The following is a 22,108-nucleotide window of genomic DNA, read 5'->3' on the forward strand; positions in this document are numbered from 1 at the left end:
TTGATGCCATGCTTTATCCCCAACTAATTAAGCTGTAACTATATTAATAATAATTATTATAAGTAATATTTTTAATTGTCTTTTCTTTAAATAATTAAAAATAAATGATTTTTATTTATATATGTATACATATGTGCATACATACACATACTAATTTATATAATAAATATTATGTATATGTATAAAATTAAAAAAGTATCCTACATTATACACACAATAATCTATATTAATCTGCTACTGATACTAACATTGTGAACACTATCCATCATCTTCACAAACAAACAAAAATATTATATTTTTTCTATTCATATCATCTCCTTCATATCGTAACGTAATCCCGCATTTATTTACAATTTAAGTTTATACAAATATTTCAGCATGGACTCAGGATATTTATAACAGGACTAACAATATTAATTTGTTTGCTTGTTTTTGCTTTTTCGTATTAAGTAATAATAGTAATAAACAAAATTCATCTTTAAATTAATCGAAGCAAAAATTTTTAATTAGAAAATTTATTATCCTTCTCTTTCATACTAAAACATTTTTTTTTCAATTGCAGAAAAATATATAGGAACAGTAAAAGAATCTTTATAATGCTTTTACAATACAGTTTGAGTTGTGATGCGAAACTGTTACTGTTATTGGTGTGCTACATATTTTTTGTTTATCTCTATATAAATACATAAATATTTATATACATATATAAATATGTGCGAGGACTTATAAATATGCACGGACGTCGATATTGTGTTGGTAGAGGGTAGTTTTTATTTTTATTTTTCAGATTTAATTGCCATACTTTTATTTTTATTTATATTTGTATGAGCGTTGTTATGTACATATGTATATATTTAAGTATATATGTACAGGTACAAATATAATATTTTAAATAAAGAAATCTATGTACATAATTATGTATAAACATAAATATAACACCTACAAATATAAAGTGTCTGTATATGTATTTATATATGTATGTATGGAAATATTTTTAGCTTTTGAAATACTTGAAAAAGAAAATTATTTATACAGTTGAATTCGTTAAAACAAAAATTAAAAGCTAGTTCAATTTTTTTAATTGATTTCTAAAATAAAATTGCAATAGAAAATTAATATTTAAAATAACTGTTAACAATAATCATTTTTCAGCTTTTCTCATGTCATATGATACCCACATACATAGTCACGTAAATAATATACATAAGTATTGCTATATTGCAAATTATCAGATAAATTTATGTGTACTTTTATTATAAAGGTAAGAATATAAGGATTACATTTAACTATTTTGGATTGTATTTAGTTTTTAGTTTTATTTTGTAATGAATTAAATCAAAAACCTTTCTAAACAATTTATGAAATTAAAATTGATTCGAAATGGATGTGAATATTTCGTCGAAATCATTTCTATTTGGAAATAAAATCTTTATTAAGCTCACAAATCTTTGGTGTTCATAGACGGTGCAATTGTTCATAGCTGAAATTTTTTGACTTCAATGCAGATATAACTTGCTGAATAATTTGCATATTGCAAGGAATCAAAGTTTTTATCGCCTCAGAATATATTCTTTGAGCGATCTAGATTATAAGCGTCTAGATTATAAGACAATAGAAAATCAACCTTTTTCTCAAACAACTTTCACTCAAAAATAAATTGTTTTGATTTAGATACTGTATAACATTTACATATATCATTATTCAACTATTTTTTTCGGTTTCTTATATCACTATCTTAAATATTATTAACTTTCGTCACATTATTCCTTTAGTATTATTTGATTTGCGTATGTAGTTTTACTTTTTGTAAATTATTGCTAACAAAATATAGCGCTTATTACTAGTTTATCCTTCCTTTTTGCGAACGTAATAAGAAAAAATAACGTATGAAGGCTATGTTCGAACGGTATTAAAAACTTACCGTTCCGTGTGTAACGCGGAGAAATAGTGGTCTAAGATACAGGAATGTAACTTACATATGTATATGTATTTCTACTTTGCGTAAAATTCTAGCCTGATTTAGCCATGTCAATAAATTGCTACTTCCACAAGTTTGTCGCAAGTCACAGTTTATCGCAAACTACGTAATAACAGGGACTATGCTATTTAAAAATAATTGGCGGCAATGCATGCCTTTGAATTACTATACGAAATAATTATTCTTTCATACGAGTATCACAGAGTTGATACGATTAACTCTACCTGCTTTGATCTTATTTTAATATTTAAAAAGAAAAAGTTAGTTATTATTTTTGTGACTTGAAGTAAATCATTATCAGGTGTTTTGTTACTTTCATTTCAGGTAAATTTTAAAATTCATTACTGGTGCTTTTTAATAATGATATAACTAATACTCGTATGCACCGGCATTACGTTACTTTTCACATAATGTGTATGTACATGCATATTAATCAAAGTCACAAAAATAAAATTGCATTGATTTGCATAAATGTATATAGTAAACAATTAAAGCTCATTTGTGAAGGAGACATTTGACATTCCATATTGAAATACACCTTCATATATGTTTCTTCTCTCGTTTAAGCTAATACAATAATGTCACTAATTAATTAACATCTTATTAGCAAAAATATGATGAATCATTTTACAGCTTATAAAAAGAATACAATTCTTAAAAAATTATCAAATAAAAAAATAACAACCAATAAGTTATTCTTTGTATTTGCCTACTTAATTTCTCTTCATCTTTAATTTTTTGCACTTTAAAAAATCGATTTGCGACAAAGAAAGAAAATATTTGCGACAAAAGTTGTTCGTAATTGTCATTATTGCTAATTAAAATTAATTGATTACAACGTTCTTCAATACGATTACCTATAAAAATATTTTTCAATAATATTAAATTCAAAATGCAACTTCATTTGGTTAGAAATAATTATAAAAAGTGCAGACAAAATATTCTGTACGCCTCCACAATAACACGATGAAGAGCCGTATTTGGAAAAAATGAGTTTTTGTTTTCTTTAAATGCATAAAATATAATTTAAAAAAAATTTAAAACGGATTGATGCATTTTGCGTTACGTAACAAAAATTTTGTTATATAAAATTCCATATCGTTATTATTTTAGAATTAAAATACTAACCGAACAAAAAACAACCATCAAAAGGTGCAAAAAAATATACTTTCGGTTTATTTTTTAACCTCTTATAGATTATTATATATTGAATATTAGAAATAAATTGTTCAATGTTCTACAAACAATTACTTGCAAGACCTTCTTCAACCTGTAAAGTAATGCAAATAATTAAGGTAACTTTTGAAAAAAAAATTCATTTATTTTATCTAGTTTTTAGTCGATAATTTTTTGTTTTGGGCAGCTAATAAAAATTTCTTTGAACTTGAATTGAAAATTTTTAAGAACAATAACTTAGAAGATTGGAAGTAACAGAATTTTATTTAAAATACCAAACAGCTATTTTTATCTACACCCTCGATAGAATGAAAACGCGTCTAATTATTGCATTTGTTATAAGAGCACAAATTTACAACAATTATAAGAAATATTGCAATATTATTAGTATCTACATACATATATTCTTATAAAGTGAATTCCTTTCGATAAATTAAGGAAGATAAGACAAAATATGTAAGTCGCAAATCTAATTAAGTCTCATTTAAATAAACTTTTCCGATATTATTACTAAAAACGAAAATTTTAATGATATTTCAATTTTAATTTTAAAGCGAATAAGTATATGCTTATATTTACAAAATATCTAAGTATATAAAAATATTATATGAATGTTAATACAAGTAAACCAATACTGCTCTTTTTAAATAATTTTTTATTTTACTATTAAATTTGTTTTTCACAAGAATAATCTTAAAATTTTGTGAAGAGCACAACTGATTCTATTTGCATAAATTAAATTTAATAATAAATTCTTATTCTTTTTTGAAAAATTTTCAGATTTATTTTCACTATTTTTACTATATTCTATTTTATTTTATTAATTTAAGTGGGATTAGTATTTTATTGATTGATTGAACAGAAAAATTTTGTGTAAATTTTTTTTAAATAAAATATCGATAAATATTTTAATAAAAAATACTTATGTACATATGTATATGAAGTTAAATTGAATTTCGAATTTACAGTTCTAGTCGTTTTTATACACACATATTAACAATAACCCAATTCAATCTATTCAGTATATTACAGGGTGTAATTCTGCAAATTTAAAGTAACTTTTAATTTGAAGTTTTCAAATTTTTTAAACATGTGATTTGAACTTTTTAAATAAATTATTAAATGAAGCAGTGATAACTGTTGATGCGGTTTCTCATAACACAATATACCAAATTCTTCATTATTTTTGGACATAGAAATTTCTACCCGGTCCTATGGCAAAAAGGCATTTATAACATAACATATTTTATTATTAAAGATCTTTAAAGCTATGAGCAATAGGGGTTGCATACCTGAGTCGTTGAGAGTGACTTAAGTGTCACACATATCGTAAGTAAGTAAGCGACATAGCACTACCCATATACCTACATACATAATATACAAAATAATTTTGAAATAGATCTCCTTAAAAAACAGTATAATAACTTGTATTCTGATGCAACGGTTATTAAATTTTGCAAAAATCTGATCAATAATTTTCTGTTTTATAGTCAACTTTCACTTTTTGATTAAATACTTGAAACTATTTAAAACTACAAATTATTGCATCAGATTTAAACCACGCTATGTAACTGTTGAGAATCAATTCTTTAATTGCGCTTTTTTTCAAATCTAAATTATGTGATATGAAATAACGGTTAAATTTATGATATTGAACAAGACTTACGATTACTATTAATTTTAAACTTTTAAGCTATAATTAAAATTTTTTTCTTGACTAAAAGCATAGCTTGAAATAAAAGTTTATTTTGAAAATCTTTTTTTCACCATCGCAGCAATAAAGCTTATCAATATCAAGGCGAGTTGAAAATTACGGCTTTAAAAGAACTTTAATAAAGTTTAACATTTTGAACAAAAGAAAATTGTGCTTTTGCAACAGTAAAAGTTTTAATATTCAAAGTTCGAAACCACTACATTAAAATAATACTTTAAAATATACTTTAAAATAAATTAAACAGTGGCTTAATAAATGTATTTACCAGATTAGTTTTAGCGTATATATACCAGAATCGAAAACAAATTTTTTTCAAATAGCAATATAATAAAATTCTAATATTTAAGTTGTAATATTCAGTAATTCATTACTTGTAGCTCTTTGAGAACTATGCGTTTTTAATATAACCTCATAAATGAGTAAATATAAATATTATATGTACATGTGTTGATATCTCTATTTAAAAAGTTCAATTAAAAAAGAAAATAATTTTCAAGTTCAAGTTCTGATTTAAATAGAAAAAAGCACAGCATCATTATTTTGAAACTATTTCTTAATGACCAATGAACTTCCCATACTTAGTTTAACTAAAACAACAAAAAAATAATTACATACAACAAGAGCAATCAAATACAAAAAATCTATAACAAAAACACAATCTCATGCATTATCAAAAGTTTTGTATAACAAAAATAAAACAGCTTTTTTTATTGCATAAAAACTAAAAACAAAAAAACTGGTCACATCAAACTATAAATGATTTCGCGCTCTTTTAATTATTATCAGTACCCTTGTTTGTTTAAAAAAATAAACATGAAAAGTGGCATGCAAAACAAACTGATGAGCTTTTGGCATTAGTGCAAAAACCGGTACAATTCCATTCATTCATAAAATTGAAGTGGAAAGAACAACAAAATAAACAAATCATATGTTAATGTGAACACAACATTACTTGCTCTGTAAGTGACAAAATTAAATAGAAATTTTTTTCGTGTAAAGTCCAGTAGCATACCGTTAAGTTTTTCAAAGATTTGAAACAAACTGCGTGTAAGAATATGTTATAAAAAGTTAATTATTGTAAATAAGATTAATTCTGTAAAGTAGGCGATCCAACCCTAGCTGCAATAGCAGTATGTACCAATCAAATAGCAGTTTGATATAAGTACAATTCCAATCAGTATACCATAATGTACTCGCGGCAGAGTTTGTCAGTTAAGAACTTTAATCTGTTAAAGTCTATATGTAAAATTTAAAACTGATCTAGTTAAACTTATGTATCATAAAAACCTTATAAGTCACGAAACAAACCCGTTCACCTTGAAAGAAATCTAATTTGTAAAGAAATTGAAATCTAAATAGCAGAAAAAGTGTCATAAATCAAAACTTATTTGAGCTAACAGACGCAACTTAATTTTGTATTTCGATGGTGATAATTTAGTAAATATTTAACAATTTTAATCATTTTGCTTAAGTAAAAGCTACATACTCGTACATTATATATTTAAGTTTATATATTTGGCATGTAAATATTGTATGTATATTCACACAATGTCTTATTCACAGATATTTTAAAGCACATACCTGATAGTGGACAAAATGATGTGATTTTTTGGGCTAATGAAAATTTCAAAAATAATTGCTTTCATCGTTCGATAAATTTTTATACTAAGAGAAACATTTGAACGCCAACGATATTCCGGAGAAAAATTAAATGAAAGTTTAATGTCAATGAAGAGTATACTGTCATCTTAACCATTTTTCCTACTGGGTACAAATAAATTCAAATAACATACTATGTATATAATTCTAAAATAGAGAAACATTTGTCAAATTTGTCTAACAAGAAGCACTCTTTTCATATTTAAATCAAAAAATACACAACAAATTAAAAATTTTATGTCATATAATTATAAATTCTATTTAATTTATTAAAACACTAAATATATATTAATTTTAATTGTTTTTATAATATAAGTAAGTATGCATTCACATTAAAAGATTTAAAATAAAAAATTATGATTATTTACTTTTATTTATTTCTGAATATGTATACATTCTTGGTATATGTGCTTATACGTATTACATGTATTTTATATAGTAATAATTTTCTTTAAAATTAGAACAAATAAAAGTTTTCGTGACTTTAATTCAGAGATGCGTGCGCATTTTTGGCGTTTTTTGTTCATAATATATACTTTATGTATTAAGTTATTATTTTAAGTGCATAAGAACCATAGGTACTATAGATATGTGTTCTTTATATATTTAACTTAAAAATATATATTCGTTGTAATGCTATATACATGTTATATATAAGTACAATCAAATTTTTAGTGATAGCGAAAAAATAATATATATTAAATATCAGCTATTTTGTACAAAAAATCAAATAAAATATCAAAAACGAAAAGTATTCTATGCCGCGTATGGTGACCATATTATTAAAATTGTACATAATTATAACTTACAGCTTTTTACAAACCAGGACAAATGAAAATATTATCTTCAAATTATTTAAGAATTTAAATAAAATAATGTTAAGCTAATTATTATATAAAATAGTTTATATTACTTCAGCTTACTCACCATAGATAAATACATTCATTCGATAATCTTATACATATAAATGTGGACAAATTATGTAATGGTTATTGCACCGTTACCTTAACCGAAGAATTTCGGGTTCAAAGAAGAGTAAGATCACTATAAAAAATTATATTCAATTTCATATACTAATATACATTAGCTATATTATATTATAATATTGAATATGAAATAATTACATTATATAATATATGATAATATAGATTATTTTTATGAAATAATTACTAATTATTGTATAAACTAATTATTATATAGTTCCATGCATTACGTGCATTATTAAAATACTAACAAAAATTAAAAAAAAACAATAAATATCAATAACCTTAATATAAAGACTATGGTCACCCACCTACTCAGAACCGCAAGAAACTGGGACATGTTTATTAACGACATTATGAACCAATCCTTTACTTGTCCCAGGGGTTAAGTAGGAAAAAACAAAATACATATAGGTGTATAATTTAAAAATATCGCCCTGTTGTTTAAAAATTGATTACATCATGCGAAATTAAATTTATGTATGTAAAAATACACTTGCTTCTCACTCAGTGAGTAAAAAGACGTGATACGCAATTAGGTCTTATAATTTTATAAATAAGCACATATGTAAGTGATTTTAAAAGTTTAGTTTAATTTTTGAATGATTCATTTTAACTCGTTCATAATTATTTAAAAATAAAAATAAAATATTCTTCTAAATAAGATAGCAATGGTCTCTGTATTATTTTTTTATATATACCCCTATTCTATATACACATGTACATACAAATAAATTTACAAACGAAATAATTTATTTTAAATATGATTTCCCTTTTTTTTCGAATAATATCACTTTAAATCTCCTATACAATAAGTGAAAATTTTCAGTTCATTTCGGAAAATTAATCGAGACTCGTGGGATTTTAATATTCCGGTATAGAATAAAAAAAAAATATAAATGTAAAATAAGTGAAATATTGTAATAAAGAAATATACTTATGTATGTATGGAAATACGTAATTATATAGGTTTATTTGAATTATATTTAAAATTCAATAAAATGTTTTAACTTTAATATCTTTTAAATATATTATTATAATAATTTACTTGATAGAATAGCGTATAAAATAAAAAAAAATTAAAAATTAATTTCTCTGTGGTTTTATCATAAAGAAAGTGAATTTAAAATAAAATAATAAATTTTTCAGAATATTAAATAAGAATAAAGCCAGCAATAAAATAAATATTTTAAATATTTCACTTATACATTGTTAAATGCATAAAAATATAACAGTGAGTTTAAGCTTTAATATAAAAGGAATAATAATTTTTTATCAATAATTTAACAATAAAAAAACTGAAAATCGAATATTATAATAAAAAATTAATAGATCTGAAAAGTGTTAAAAATAAAATTTCATAATAGGGAAGATTTATTGATTTTTGTAGAAAAATAATAAAAAAAAAAAATATTTTTAATGCAAACACAATTTATCAAGGTTAACCATTATCAGAGTGAAGCATTAATTTAACAGAAAATGACGCAAATTTATGAAGAATAAATTAATTTAATTTTTAATATTAAAATCGAGTACAATAAGAATAATATTATTGTAAAAATTATATCAAAAATATAAAACACGACAATTATGCATAATAGCACATTTTAAAAAATAAGGCTTATTATTTTTTTTTTTGACAATAAAATTATAAAGAACCTTTCTTTCTTTTCATATGTAATTAGTACAGAAAACCAAGTCAACTCACACAAAACAACCCAAAGTATTATGTGCTACATACATACATATGTATATATTTTGCTAATTTTTCAATTATGACAATTATTAATAATTATAATTTAACAATTTCAAGTTTGAATAATCATTTTATAAAATGAATAGTCCAAAATTAAAATGTCAATTAGAAAAATTAATTTTATAATGTACAAAAATATTAAAAAAAACTATTTCGCAATTTTAGTATGTAGAAACATTATCTAAATTGTTGATGAAAGTTTTGCTATTTATAGAGGTGATATAGGAACATATTTTTTTTAAAGACATAAATAAAGGTAAAAGATACCCATAGCTATTGCCGATTAACTTTAATTTAGTAACTATAAAAAAATTACTTATAACAAATGAAAATAAAATCAGAATAAAACTTTATAAGTACATGTATATTACAATAATAGCTCACAAATTCTGGTTAGTTTTCCATACATAGCGTGTAGTACCTATATTTGTTTGTATTGCAAGTACTGCTTCAGGAGCATGTAGCTGGGCTGGGATTGCCCTTCAATACAACGTGTCACAACTGTCTGGAAATGGACAAGAAGGAGACCATTTATCACTGCCTCTGCGAGGGCGGAGCAGGACTGGTCACGTGGGGCATAGCATGTGGACGCGGCTGGACGAGTGTGGAAAATTAGGTTAAAATATGCCACCGGTAATTGTATGCTCAATCACGGTCTGGTGATCACGGGATAGTGGTAGCAAAATGGCAAATTTGTCATAATTAGGGTGAACCTGCTTTATCTGCCACGTCAGCCAACTATCTGCATGTCCTTTTTTTTAATTTTCTCATAATAAATTTATAGTAAGAAATTCCAGTTTATTAAAACCGTTAATATTACTTTCTTATCAAGTAAAACATATACGATTACAAAATTCTAAATTATATTTTAATGTCCCAAACATGAAGCCTTTAAAAACATTCTTCTTTCATACTTAAGAGATGAAGTTTCGAAAATTTTCTTCATTTTTATTTATAATTTATATTTAATTCTGTAAATTCATTAAACGTTTTTTTTTTATTATGTATTTGATTTGACTGCATTCTTATTCACATAATTTAAGAACCGATAACGTATAATAAGATGTCCAGTTATGTCCAGATTCAATATATTGTTTTGATCTAATTTCAATTTTAAAGATTACTGTAAAATATGAAAACAAAAAGATTGCCCAATGATAATCATTATTTTAAATTGATTCAAATTGTAATTACTTTATAATTTTGTACATTAGAATAATTATTCAATTATGAAATTATATTTATTATACTTATGATATAAAGCTATGAATTATTTCAAATTTATATTTAGTTTAGTTGTATTATGATTTTTGAAACACATGGAAAAAAAATCTTATTTCAACATTTAGTAGAACAGTGAAAAACGAAAGAAAATGAAATAGTTTCAAATCAACAAGAACTAAAATTAATTATTAAAACTGCAGTGATAAAAAGAAAAACGGTATTTGAGAATTTTCAACTTTTTTAATAAGCTGACATTGACACAATGATTGAAATTGATAAAGTACTTGAAAAATGTGGTGATTTTCATCGTTACCAGTTTATGCTTCTGTTCCTATTTTGTATAATTAATTTACTATCGTCAGTTCAGTATTATTCACAAACGATAATCAGTTTTATACCAGAGCATTGGTAAGTGTTAAAAAAATGTTGTTCTAGATCTTAAATTAACGAAGATTATTACGAAAAAAAAATTAACTTTGTGAGGTCGTAGCCAACGATGAATCTATAAAATCAAGCTCTTCCACATATTTCACTTTGCATTATAAACTCCAATACAAATTAAAAATTTAAATTTTTTTTGTCACAATATGGCTGAATATTCAAAATTCAACTTAATTAAAACCTAAGTAAGACCCATAAAATTTTTTGCGGGAATCTGCACCTATTTTTTTTTATTGTACAAAAAAATCCTGGAAAATTATAATCTGATACAAAGCATATGGTTACTCATTATAAGTAATTATAAAAAAAAATTTTTGATTAAAATTTGTAAATTCTAATAAATCATCAAATTCCATTGTGTTTACAGCAGTTGTGTTTTTGTTAAAAAATTGTAGAATCAAATCAAACAAAATTAAAGATCATTAGTTAAATTAAATGTCAATTGAAAAGTAAATAACGTAAAACACATATAGGGCTATATTCAAATAAAAGCAATTGGATAAACAAAATACATTTATATATAACTTATAAATTGTTTTCATTTCCCCCCACTACGCTTTTTATTTTACAAAACTTATATGAATACAGTATAATCCCCTTTAAAACAAAATTTTTGCAAAAATGTATTGTACCCTAGAACAGGGTGTTTATTTAGTTTAAGATTTGTGCGTGAGTTCAATGTGAGTGAGTTCAAAATTTAAACGTCTCATTAAAAAAGCATCTCCTCAGTTTTACAAACTTTTGGTGCAACAAGATAAAGAAATTGTTCGACGAAGTCAAATAAAATGAAAAATTATAAAAGTTTACAATTTACATGTTCCCGTGTTGAAGTCTTTTCTGCATTACGAAACAAAAAAGGGTTTTATGAACTTTGGTGATAAAAAAAAATTACCAAAATCATAATGATAAAACTTGCAATAAAATTAATGAGTTTTATTTATTCATGTGCACCTATTATTAATATACGTAATTAAAATTTCAAAAAGGTAATAATAATCAACCATAAAAAAATACAATTGAATAACAACAATATAACAATAACACAAATTAAATTCGTGAAATATCATCGATATCTTGTTATATACATACATAAATATATTTGTTATATACATATTGCTTATATATTAATTAGCAGCAGACGTTGACAACGTTAACAAATAAAAGAATTTTGAGCTTACTAAAAATTTTTACACGTAACGTAGTTGTTCCTTAGTATAAAAGTACCTATTAGAAGAAAAATTATAAATGATCTTTAACCATGAAATTATAACCATGTATATAATGGTTATAATTTCGAAGTTTAATAAATTTTATAAAATCATTTAAATATAAACCGTTTGCTAAATTCAATTTGAACACCGAACGCGGGAGTGATGCTCTTTATCACTTTTAGAAAATAAATTTTACAAATAAGCTGCTTTCGGAAAACAGACTCTTCAATGAACACCCTAATTATTCTTTCAACATCAGCAACATTTCTTGTCTCGTGGGGCAAAATTCGTCGTGCCTTAGGAGATATACTTCTTGTAACTCAAAAGTTGTCCCAAATTAAATGCTTAAAATGTATTTATTAAGCAACAAGCGTGGCAATACGCCCGAAATCATCTCAAATATTAATGCCAGATTTTGGTAGCGTTAGATTAATTTGATTCCTTTCTTTTTAATAAATTTAGTTTGCCTTAAAATTTTTATAATTTCACAAAGAATTAATAAATTTAATCAATCTTACAGTGTTTCTTTGTGAATTTTACCAAAAAAATAAATTAATTTCAAGCTCAAAATACATTTAAATATTACAACTTTATAAATTACTGGTGAAAAACTTTGCATTATTTAAAAAATTAACACTTCACTAATTAACTGTAATATACTATCTTAATCGTTTATGTTATATAAAAATATTCTGGGAAATTTATTTTCAAAGATTATCTTAAATAGCTAAAATAATTATCTTTAGACATATGTTAAAAATTGAGCAATAAGAAAAAGAATTTCTTCCCCATAAAAGTTCGTTGTATAATTATGTACAATTATATACTTATAGTTTTATTATATTTTATAGTGGGCTCCCTATGCACTTCCTTCAATTTTCATTTCAATAAAAGAAAACTTTTATATTAAAATATGAAATAACTTGAAAAAATTATGTATGTAGATAATTTTCCAAAATTTCATACTATTCAATTACCAAAACTTTTATATACGCATATACTTTTTTAATAGCTTTATTGTACTAGTTACTTAGCATACAACGATTTTTTATAGTTTTTAATTTTCTTTATAGTTTTGTATTTTTTTCACCGTCTTTCACCATTCCTCATTCAATTCCTAATATATGCTGAGCATCCAAAAGAGAACTTGGCACCCCAGCTTCTACTAGTAATTAGTACTCAGAATAATAAATTTTTTGTAAGAATATGTGATGGAATGAAATTATATGAAATGTGGGTGCAAATTGAATATAGTACAATATGTGTGCTCCATATTCTTGCTTCTTCTATCTCTTATACACGGTGCAATTTAAAAAAAAATAATTTTAATATTTTTAAGTACTTTTCATTTTCTTTTAAAATTATATTTCATTCATTACGTTATGCTAATTTATTTTGTTCTCTTTGTTCACTATCTGCGTGTGAATTTAACCTCAAATGAACCTGTATACACAATTGTCATTTTATTGCACTAACAAAAGGTGTTATCATGAACTATTACTTGAGCTTAATGTAACAGAAATAAGAAGAATTTACGAAGGAATTGAAAATCCATCTTGTGTTTCATATGATAATGTTATGCTTGGTGATAGACAAAATGAATCTGAAACCGAAATAATCATAAATAAAAGAAGTTGCACAAAATTTATTTATAATTATGATTTTGGTTATCATAGTATGACAACTGAAGTAAGAAGAAAGAAATATGAATGAATTAATTGAAACTTAACTACTGATTTTTGTAATTTTGTTTTTATTTTGGCTCTAGTTAAATTGGGTATGTGATTTAAAATGGAAAACAACTGTTGGTCAGTCAATGTTTTTTATTGGATCAGTTATTGGATCTTTGTTGTTTGGAATATTAGCTGATAAAATTGGTAATTTTAATTTTTATACGTTTAGAATCACGTTTTGTACAATATATGTCAGTTCTATGACATGTGCTAATTTTAATTGTGTTTCGTAAAATTTTTCAAAAATACGTATTAAATTTCATAATTCCAAATTAAGTGTTTTAACAATGATCAATTTAATTAATCTTAGTGAAAATAATTTGATTTCCTTATTTTTTTAAGGTAGACTCCCTGTATTAATATCAGCAAATATGGTTGCAATGACTGGAAATTTGAGTACAATGTTTTGTTCATCATTTGAATTCTTTTGTGTATGCCGATTTATAGCTGGTATGGCAACTGATAGTAATTTTGTAATGATGTATATATTGGGTATGTATCGAAAAGAATTCGTAAAAATTAACTTGCGAATAAATTAAGTCACAAAATGTTCACTATAAATTAAAAAAATTAATAAATTAAGAAAAATATACAGCACACTCTAAATTTAACTGCACTTGAAATTATACACAAATAGGCATAGCTTTATACTATTGGAAAAGCTCCTGTTGCTCAACCTAAAAATGAAGCAATTTGTTCGATTCTGTAAATATTTTATAGTGTATAATTATAAGAAAATACATCCAAAATATTTTTAAATTTTTTAAATTTCATAAGTAGAAGTAGCATTAGATAAGCATTTAATAAAACTCAAATATAATTTTATTTAAGTACACCAAAATTTAGAATGTAATTAAAATTAATAAGAACTTAAATTAATTAAATTACGTGAACGAAATGCACATATTATTCACATTATGCATTAAAGTAAAAAACTAAAAAATTACGAAATCGTAGAAAACAAATCACGTATAGCTTTAAAATGACTAGCTTATTAATATTCTATAATGAAGTTATGATGTAAATTTAAGTAAAATATCTAATCCAATTGGAATAGAATCTAATACAAACTTATGTACATCAATATCACAATCAATACTATGTTGTGCATACATGATTCGAGTCAACTCTCTAATTAAAATCAAAATATTGGATGCTAGTGCTTTTTAATCGAAATCGACGTGAACAGGGCTCAAATTTTATTCAAATTTTTTTTTCTTATTAGAAAAGCAATTCCATTTTTTTCCTATATCCATTTCAGTAGTAAGTATATCATTAAAATTTTACAGTACATAATTTTTTTTAAAACTTTTTAAAATTGCTCATATATATGTAGATAGGTACTTACTGAGATATATTGTATATAATTGACTTAAAAGTTTTGAAATTCAATCGCATCAAATTCGATTTTAAATTAATGAAATATTGCAATAATATAGAAACTTAATAATCCAATTAAAATTCTTAACATTGTATACGTATGTACACAATATTTGAAGTTATTTAACATGTAATTTAAATGTTTATGGCAATATTATGTCACATATTATTACATGAATAATAATTGAATGTTAATTTTAAATAGCTATTACCCATCCACAATACTATTCGGGCACTAATTATAAAATTATAAAACTTTTTACTATGCAATTCTATTATAATTTGTTTTGTTTCATTTTATTTTTTTTTATTGTTTATTATTCTTCAATACAGATAAAAATTTACGATATATTAAAAAAAATCCCCAATATAATAAACTAAAATTGATAGGTAATATTAGAATCAAAGTAATGGTTTGTAAAGTAGCACATTTATAAACGAGAAAAAATTGAGTTGACTATGTTATACCCGTTTGAATTTGTAATCCTATGTGCGAATAAATATGCTATAGCTGACTATGGAACAGACTATGACTTTAAGTTACCGTATTACCATCTTGATTTATGCAAAATTTCAGTACTGTGTAGTTTTTGTGTACAAAATTTCAATACTTTTCAATATTTTCTAAGATATGTTCAAACTACAATTGAAATCATAGGGCAGCTACCACAAGGAGTCAAGAAATTTTTACGATTTTGAGCAAAACCCATTGGCCCTACTAATATGTAATGTATGAAATTTCAATATCACGGCTTTTATAGTTTTTGAGATATAGCGAAATAAATTTGGAAGTTGTATAACAGGTCCCCCAAGCAGTAACTCGATCATATCGAATTTAAAAAAGGTTCTGGCATTTACTATAATAAATTTTTTGTGAGAATTTGGTGAACTTAGTTCAATTAGTTTTTTAGTTATCATTAGGACGAACGGACGGACTAACTGACAGACAAAACTAAATTAACTCAGAATTCGACGCTCACTTTGATTGACCGAAAATATTTTGATTGACCACGTTCTGAAGTTAAGGGATGAATTTTCGAAAGTTTGATAAAATTTCAATCTATGAATCATGTTTTGGTTTAATTAAATAAAAAAAACTATGATTTTACTCGTTTTATTTGTCAAAATAATCTATACATATCATGATGCCATATGTATGAGAAAATTTAACTTGCTATATAATATATTAATTAATTTATGTACATACAGATTTATGTAACTATGAATTTTCAAATTAAATTTCATTTTAAACTATGTATTGCTATTGTTGCTACAAAATTTTAAGATTTAAAAATCCAAAAAAAAAACTAGATTAATAGACTTATTGAAATTCGTATCAAATTTTGTTATACATATATTTAATTAAAACTTAAATACATTTTTTATATACTCATGTTCTAAAAAATTGCAAAAAAACAAAATTAAAGTTCTAATTCATTTCATGTAACTACTCATTTTGTTACAGTCTACTTCTCCATTTCTTTAAAAATTACTTTTTAAATGAGAAAAGAGAGGATAATATATTACAATATTATTACATTCTGTTTCAAGGAAAATTACATATTCCCTTTTTAACAGCATTTCTCTATTCAGAAATCTGAAAATAGTTTTGTGATCATTGTCAACGATAACGCTAGTGAAAGAAATGAGTCCATATTCATAATTGTATGTATATATGTATGTATATTTGAGCAGTCAATTGTAAAATATTTTACAATTTCTTTTATTCCCCATTTCATATATTATTGCAATTTATTATCCAGAAATATATAGTTTTTTAAGTAATACATACATACGTTATGCATTTATATGATGTATTGTAAAAGAAAAAGGGAAACTATGAGGCATGAGATGTTACATTAAAACTTATTTTATAATAATATAAACCTCCAGTTAGTAAAAGAGCACATTTTTTAATAGTTTTTAATTATCCAAGTGTTATTACGAACAGCGAGAATTTTTCTGGAATAGAAAATTTTTGTGATGTTTTCTATATACCTACATTAATGTAATTAATAAAATCGCGTATAGATACTATTTATACGAAAAAATGTATGTGCATTTACTGCATACAAGTAACTACATACTAGTAATAACATTTTATGTAGGTATTTGGTAGTAAATGTTCTGATAAAATTAAATAGATTTACCATTCAAAAGCTAAATTCTACCATCTGTTGAAAAATAATCTGCTGTAAATATTTTCAAATTAAAAAGAAAACTTTTATTGAAATTTCGAATCGTCGCACACTTTTTATTTCTCATCTCCTTCTCTAAAGTGCTACATATTTTATTTCCCTTACGTTTTTGTAATATTGTATAACTGCTAGAGATTGTATATTACAACATAATTTAATACAACTTTTTGCATTTTTCATTAAACATGCATATATGTACTTGAACAATTACAATTTGAAACTGGCATCGAATTTGAATTTTCATAATGTACATATATACTTGTACGTACCCCTATTCTTACGTACTTGTGCACATGAACAATATTTTTGAACAATATCGTAATATCAAAGAAAGTATTATTATAAAATATAAATGTCTCACAAACTTCAGCTTTCACTGCATATAAAAAAAAATTATTTTATTATAAAACTTATTTTTGTTTTTTCAATTATTATGAGAACAATATTTTTTGTCGATATTTTTTTTTTGAAACTTATTAAAATATTGATTAACATAAATTTTTTATTACAGTAATGGAATATATTAGACCATCTATGCGTACAGCTGGTCTAAGTTTGTGTATTGGTATATTTTATTGTATTGGATCAGCAGTAACACCATGGATTGCTGTTTATGTTGGTGATTGGAGAATGTTTCTATTAGTAACTGGTATACCATTTCTTACAGTTCCATTATCATATTTTTTGGTAGTTGAGAGTGCACAATGGTTGGTAACAAAATGTCAATATGATAAGGCAGTACAATGTTTAAAACGTGTTGCAAAATTTAATGGTGTACATGTTGAAGATTACATATTCGAAGAGTTTAAAATTAATTGTACCAAAAGTATGGCAAATTCAACGAAAGAAGTAAATATGTTAAAGTTATTTAAAACGCCAAGACTTCGTAGAAATACATTAATTTTATTTTTTAAGTCGTAAGTATATACTTATTGTATATTAAATGATAAATATTGTATATATTGCCCAGTAACTTGTCACCCAATTTTGATGTGAAATTTTTTTCAAAGCTGTACTTCCTAACCATATCATTCCTCGGCAGGCAAAATAGGAGAAGCCTCGTAGAGAAGGTGTCTCTGTTCTTTGACTCAATGATAGTTTCCCAGACCTTCCACTACTAATATTTTATCTTAATCTCGTGTGAGTTAAGTCTTCCTAATAATTTTACTGAAACTAATTCGGCCAATAAAATTCTCAATGTTAATAGTTTTTTTTCTTAAATTAGTAATTTTGTTTTTGGTTACAAAACTCTTTTTAGAATAACTTTTATAATACAACTTAAACATCTTTCCTTTAAGAGCATAAACTTCTAAAACTGCTTCCACTGTTTAGACCGGGTAATATATTTAAATCCAAATATTATTGATGTGACAGCAATTTTAAAAATAAAAATCTAAAACTATATCTATTGGAATAAAGGTACTACTACCAACTCTCCTTGAAGCAGATGACTGTTATTAGTGTTGTACGTTTGAAGTGTTACATTTATTAACCATTAAAAGGAAAGCCATTTCTAGGTGGTTCTTCATGAACTGTCGACCTGTCAATTTATGTCTATATTTTTACTTTGAAAGTTTATTTTTAACTGATCTAATAAGTGATAAATAATGAATTGTCTTTACCACTATTTTTCCGTATACATTTGTTCTGCAATCCAGATCAATTGTATAATATTATGTGGCTTTAATTGAGGAATATGAGTTTACGTCTGGCGTTACGAATTGAATAAAACTGCATTTAATTTTTACTATTATTGCTATTAAAAAATAATGGCATTAAATATGGTTTTATTTTTTTACAATATTGTTTAGAATGGTCCTAACCTTATGTTATGATGCAATTTCCCGCAATGTTGAAGGACTTGGAATATCACCATTTATAATGTTTTCATTAAGTGCATCAGCAATATTTCCAGCGTGTATAGTTTTAATTTTACTTCAAGACAAAATTGGTCGAAAAGCAATGGCATCTAGCTCATTATTAATGAGTGGAGTATTTACAGCAGCTTCCGGTTTAATTATACTTTATGGCAAATCAATAAATGGCAAATCACCTTGATTATATTATTATAAAAATTATTATAAAGTTTTAATTTTTAGATGTTATTCTTGTAACAACTCTAGCAATTATTGGACGTTTTGGTGTTACGGTTGCATATAACTCAGGAGCACAATATGCTACCGAATTAATACCAACTTGTGTTAGGGGGCAGGGTGTTGCAGCTGTTCATGTTGCTGGGTTTGCCTTCACATTCTTAAGTTCATACATTATTTATTTAAGTCAGCCATTTCCAGCATTAATTCTAGGTGTCCTATCTTTATTTGGAGCTGGATTATGTTTATTATTACCAGAAACTTTAAATAGGTAAGCGTTATTTTTTAATGTAAAGGGATATGAAATTGTTATTTCTTTATATTTTTGTTTATTTTAAGGACCTTACCGTGTACTTTAGAAGCTGCTGAAGAATTTGGTCGTGGAGAAAATATTTTCCAATTTTCATGTTTTGAAAATAGAACAAATAGAACAACTTCCACAGATAACTTAGGCTGTTAAATTTTTTTTTCTTCAAAAGTTAATAATTTAACTATAATAAAAATGTAAAATATAAAGTATTTTTCAAATTAGATGTGATACATTTTAAGTAAGTTTTTAAAGAAAAATTTTACCAAAGACAATTGTTATTGTTTAATACATTTGAAAAAAAACGTTTTGAAGTTTTTATTTTTAACTTATAAATGGAATATAGGACGAACATTTACAACAATTTCACTCAGGAAACCCCAATGATATTTCAGCAAATATTATTGCTGTTGTATACACAAACGCCAACACTGCCCTTTAAATTTTATATTTGAATAGCAAAAACAAAAAAACCAATATTTTTGTTTTTATGTTCTATCAAATTATCTGATTATTGCAGCCAATTTTCATTATTTAACTATCATCCTTAATTCAATTTGTTTGAATTTATATTTTTTCCGTTTTTAATTTTATATATTATCTGCACATATGTATATATACATTATTATATTATATAATCTATATAATCAAATAAAAAACGATTTGTATATTTACAAATTGCTAGATAAATTGAAAAAAAAAAACATTCTTCTTTATTTTCAATTTAAACTACTTTTTCCTCCTCATTTTTTTCTATTAGAAAAATTATTGTTACATTTCTTATTTTTATTCTCATATTCAATCGGAATTGATAAAAAAAAAATCATATAATTTCAACAGCCTGTCTTGACCTGGACTATATAAATGTATAAGTAATATGAAAACTCTGATCGAATCGAGACCAGAATTTTCAATAAGGAAAAACTCAAATTTTAATTTTACAATCATAGAATTCCTGAGCAAATAATATGTAATCTTGAGTTTTCTTTCCATTTTTTTTTCTAAAAGTGTAAGGATGTATGTTGTTTGCATGCATATGAATGCAATAATATATCTATATATGTATAGGATAAATATATTCATTTATCAACTTTTCTTACTTAAAAATTACTTTCTTTTTTTATTGTATTTTATTCAGAAATTTAAATTCAAGTCTAGAACGAAAAGAAAAAAAACAACGTATTTTTATCCTCTAAAGAAAATATTTGCACAGCTCAAAATAAAAGGATCCTTGCACCTCGTACTTATATATATCCAAATAAAGTTCTAAGAAGCAACGCAGTATTGTATCAAAATAAGACCTGTTATAAAACACCATTATAAAGTTTTATTTATTTCAAGCAATCGAATTTATATTGCAAAACTTGAAATATACATAAACTAAGGTTTTCTAAGCTGGGATGATGATTGCATTCATAAAATACAGCTAGATAAAGCTTATTCTAGTAAATTTTCGAATAATTGATAACGAAACTATTTTTCAGTTTTGGGCTAAATAAAATTGAAAATTTCAATTTTTTAAATTTTGTAAAAGTTGAAGAATTTCAGAAGAATCAACTACATAGCATTCCAAATTTCGCTTTAAATCAACGTTGTATTGCAAATGTTCTAGCATTCGCTGCAGCAAATGTAAATTTTAAACACAATGTTCAAGGAATAAAAATTAAGAAAAAAATCAAATGAAAAGAAATTTTTCTTTTCCAATAAATTTTTATCAAGTTTTTGTTTGTATATCCACGCTATATAAAGTTCAACTTATGCTAAGTACACTTTAAAATATCGGAGTATTAAATTTCAAGGATAATAATAAACCATAGGAAAAAAATCAGAAAGAAACAATGTATGTATATGTGATCAAAAAAGTTCTTTTGTTGGCACAAAACTAGCAAATAGGTGAGAATAATAGAGCATGAAATAATATTATTCTTTACTCGTCATATAATACAGAAAATATAGTGTTGACTATATAAAGCTAAATATAAATAACAAGGTAATAGTTGTCTTTATACTAGATAATCTTAAAGGTAGAGGTAGACAGTTTATTATTATTATATATTTTGCTTCTTTATTTCAATTCTCTTACTGCTAATCTGTTACTACTAATCATTTGGAATAAAAAAAAAATTAAATTTATTTTCATGTAAAAAGAATCTTTTTTATTGAATTCTTAAAAATAAAATTGAATTTTTCCTGAATAAGAAATTATTGGTACATGTGATTTATAGTTTACTCTATAAATTTGTTTTAGGAAAGAA

At 24.4% G+C, this 22,108-nt stretch overlaps 1 protein-coding gene across 1 annotated transcript; it reads left to right on the plus strand.

Moving 5' to 3' along the window:
• Positions 1–8,357: 8,357 nt before the first annotated feature.
• Positions 8,358–20,137, plus strand: LOC129610594 (organic cation transporter protein-like). The gene is made up of 9 exons (XM_055523206.1): positions 8,358–8,451; positions 10,558–10,898; positions 13,624–13,831; positions 13,911–14,019; positions 14,218–14,367; positions 17,965–18,370; positions 19,265–19,504; positions 19,551–19,817; positions 19,886–20,137. Exons 2-9 carry the CDS (start codon positions 10,753–10,755, stop codon positions 20,004–20,006), a joined length of 1,647 nt encoding a protein of 548 aa, XP_055379181.1. The 5' UTR covers positions 8,358–8,451; positions 10,558–10,752; the 3' UTR covers positions 20,007–20,137.
• The last annotated feature ends 1,971 nt before the right edge of the window (positions 20,138–22,108 follow it).

This window comes from Condylostylus longicornis, unplaced genomic scaffold, assembly GCF_029603195.1.
Source record: "Condylostylus longicornis isolate FDR11 unplaced genomic scaffold, ASM2960319v2 ptg000045l, whole genome shotgun sequence".
NCBI classification, from domain to species: Eukaryota; Metazoa; Arthropoda; class Insecta; order Diptera; family Dolichopodidae; genus Condylostylus; species Condylostylus longicornis.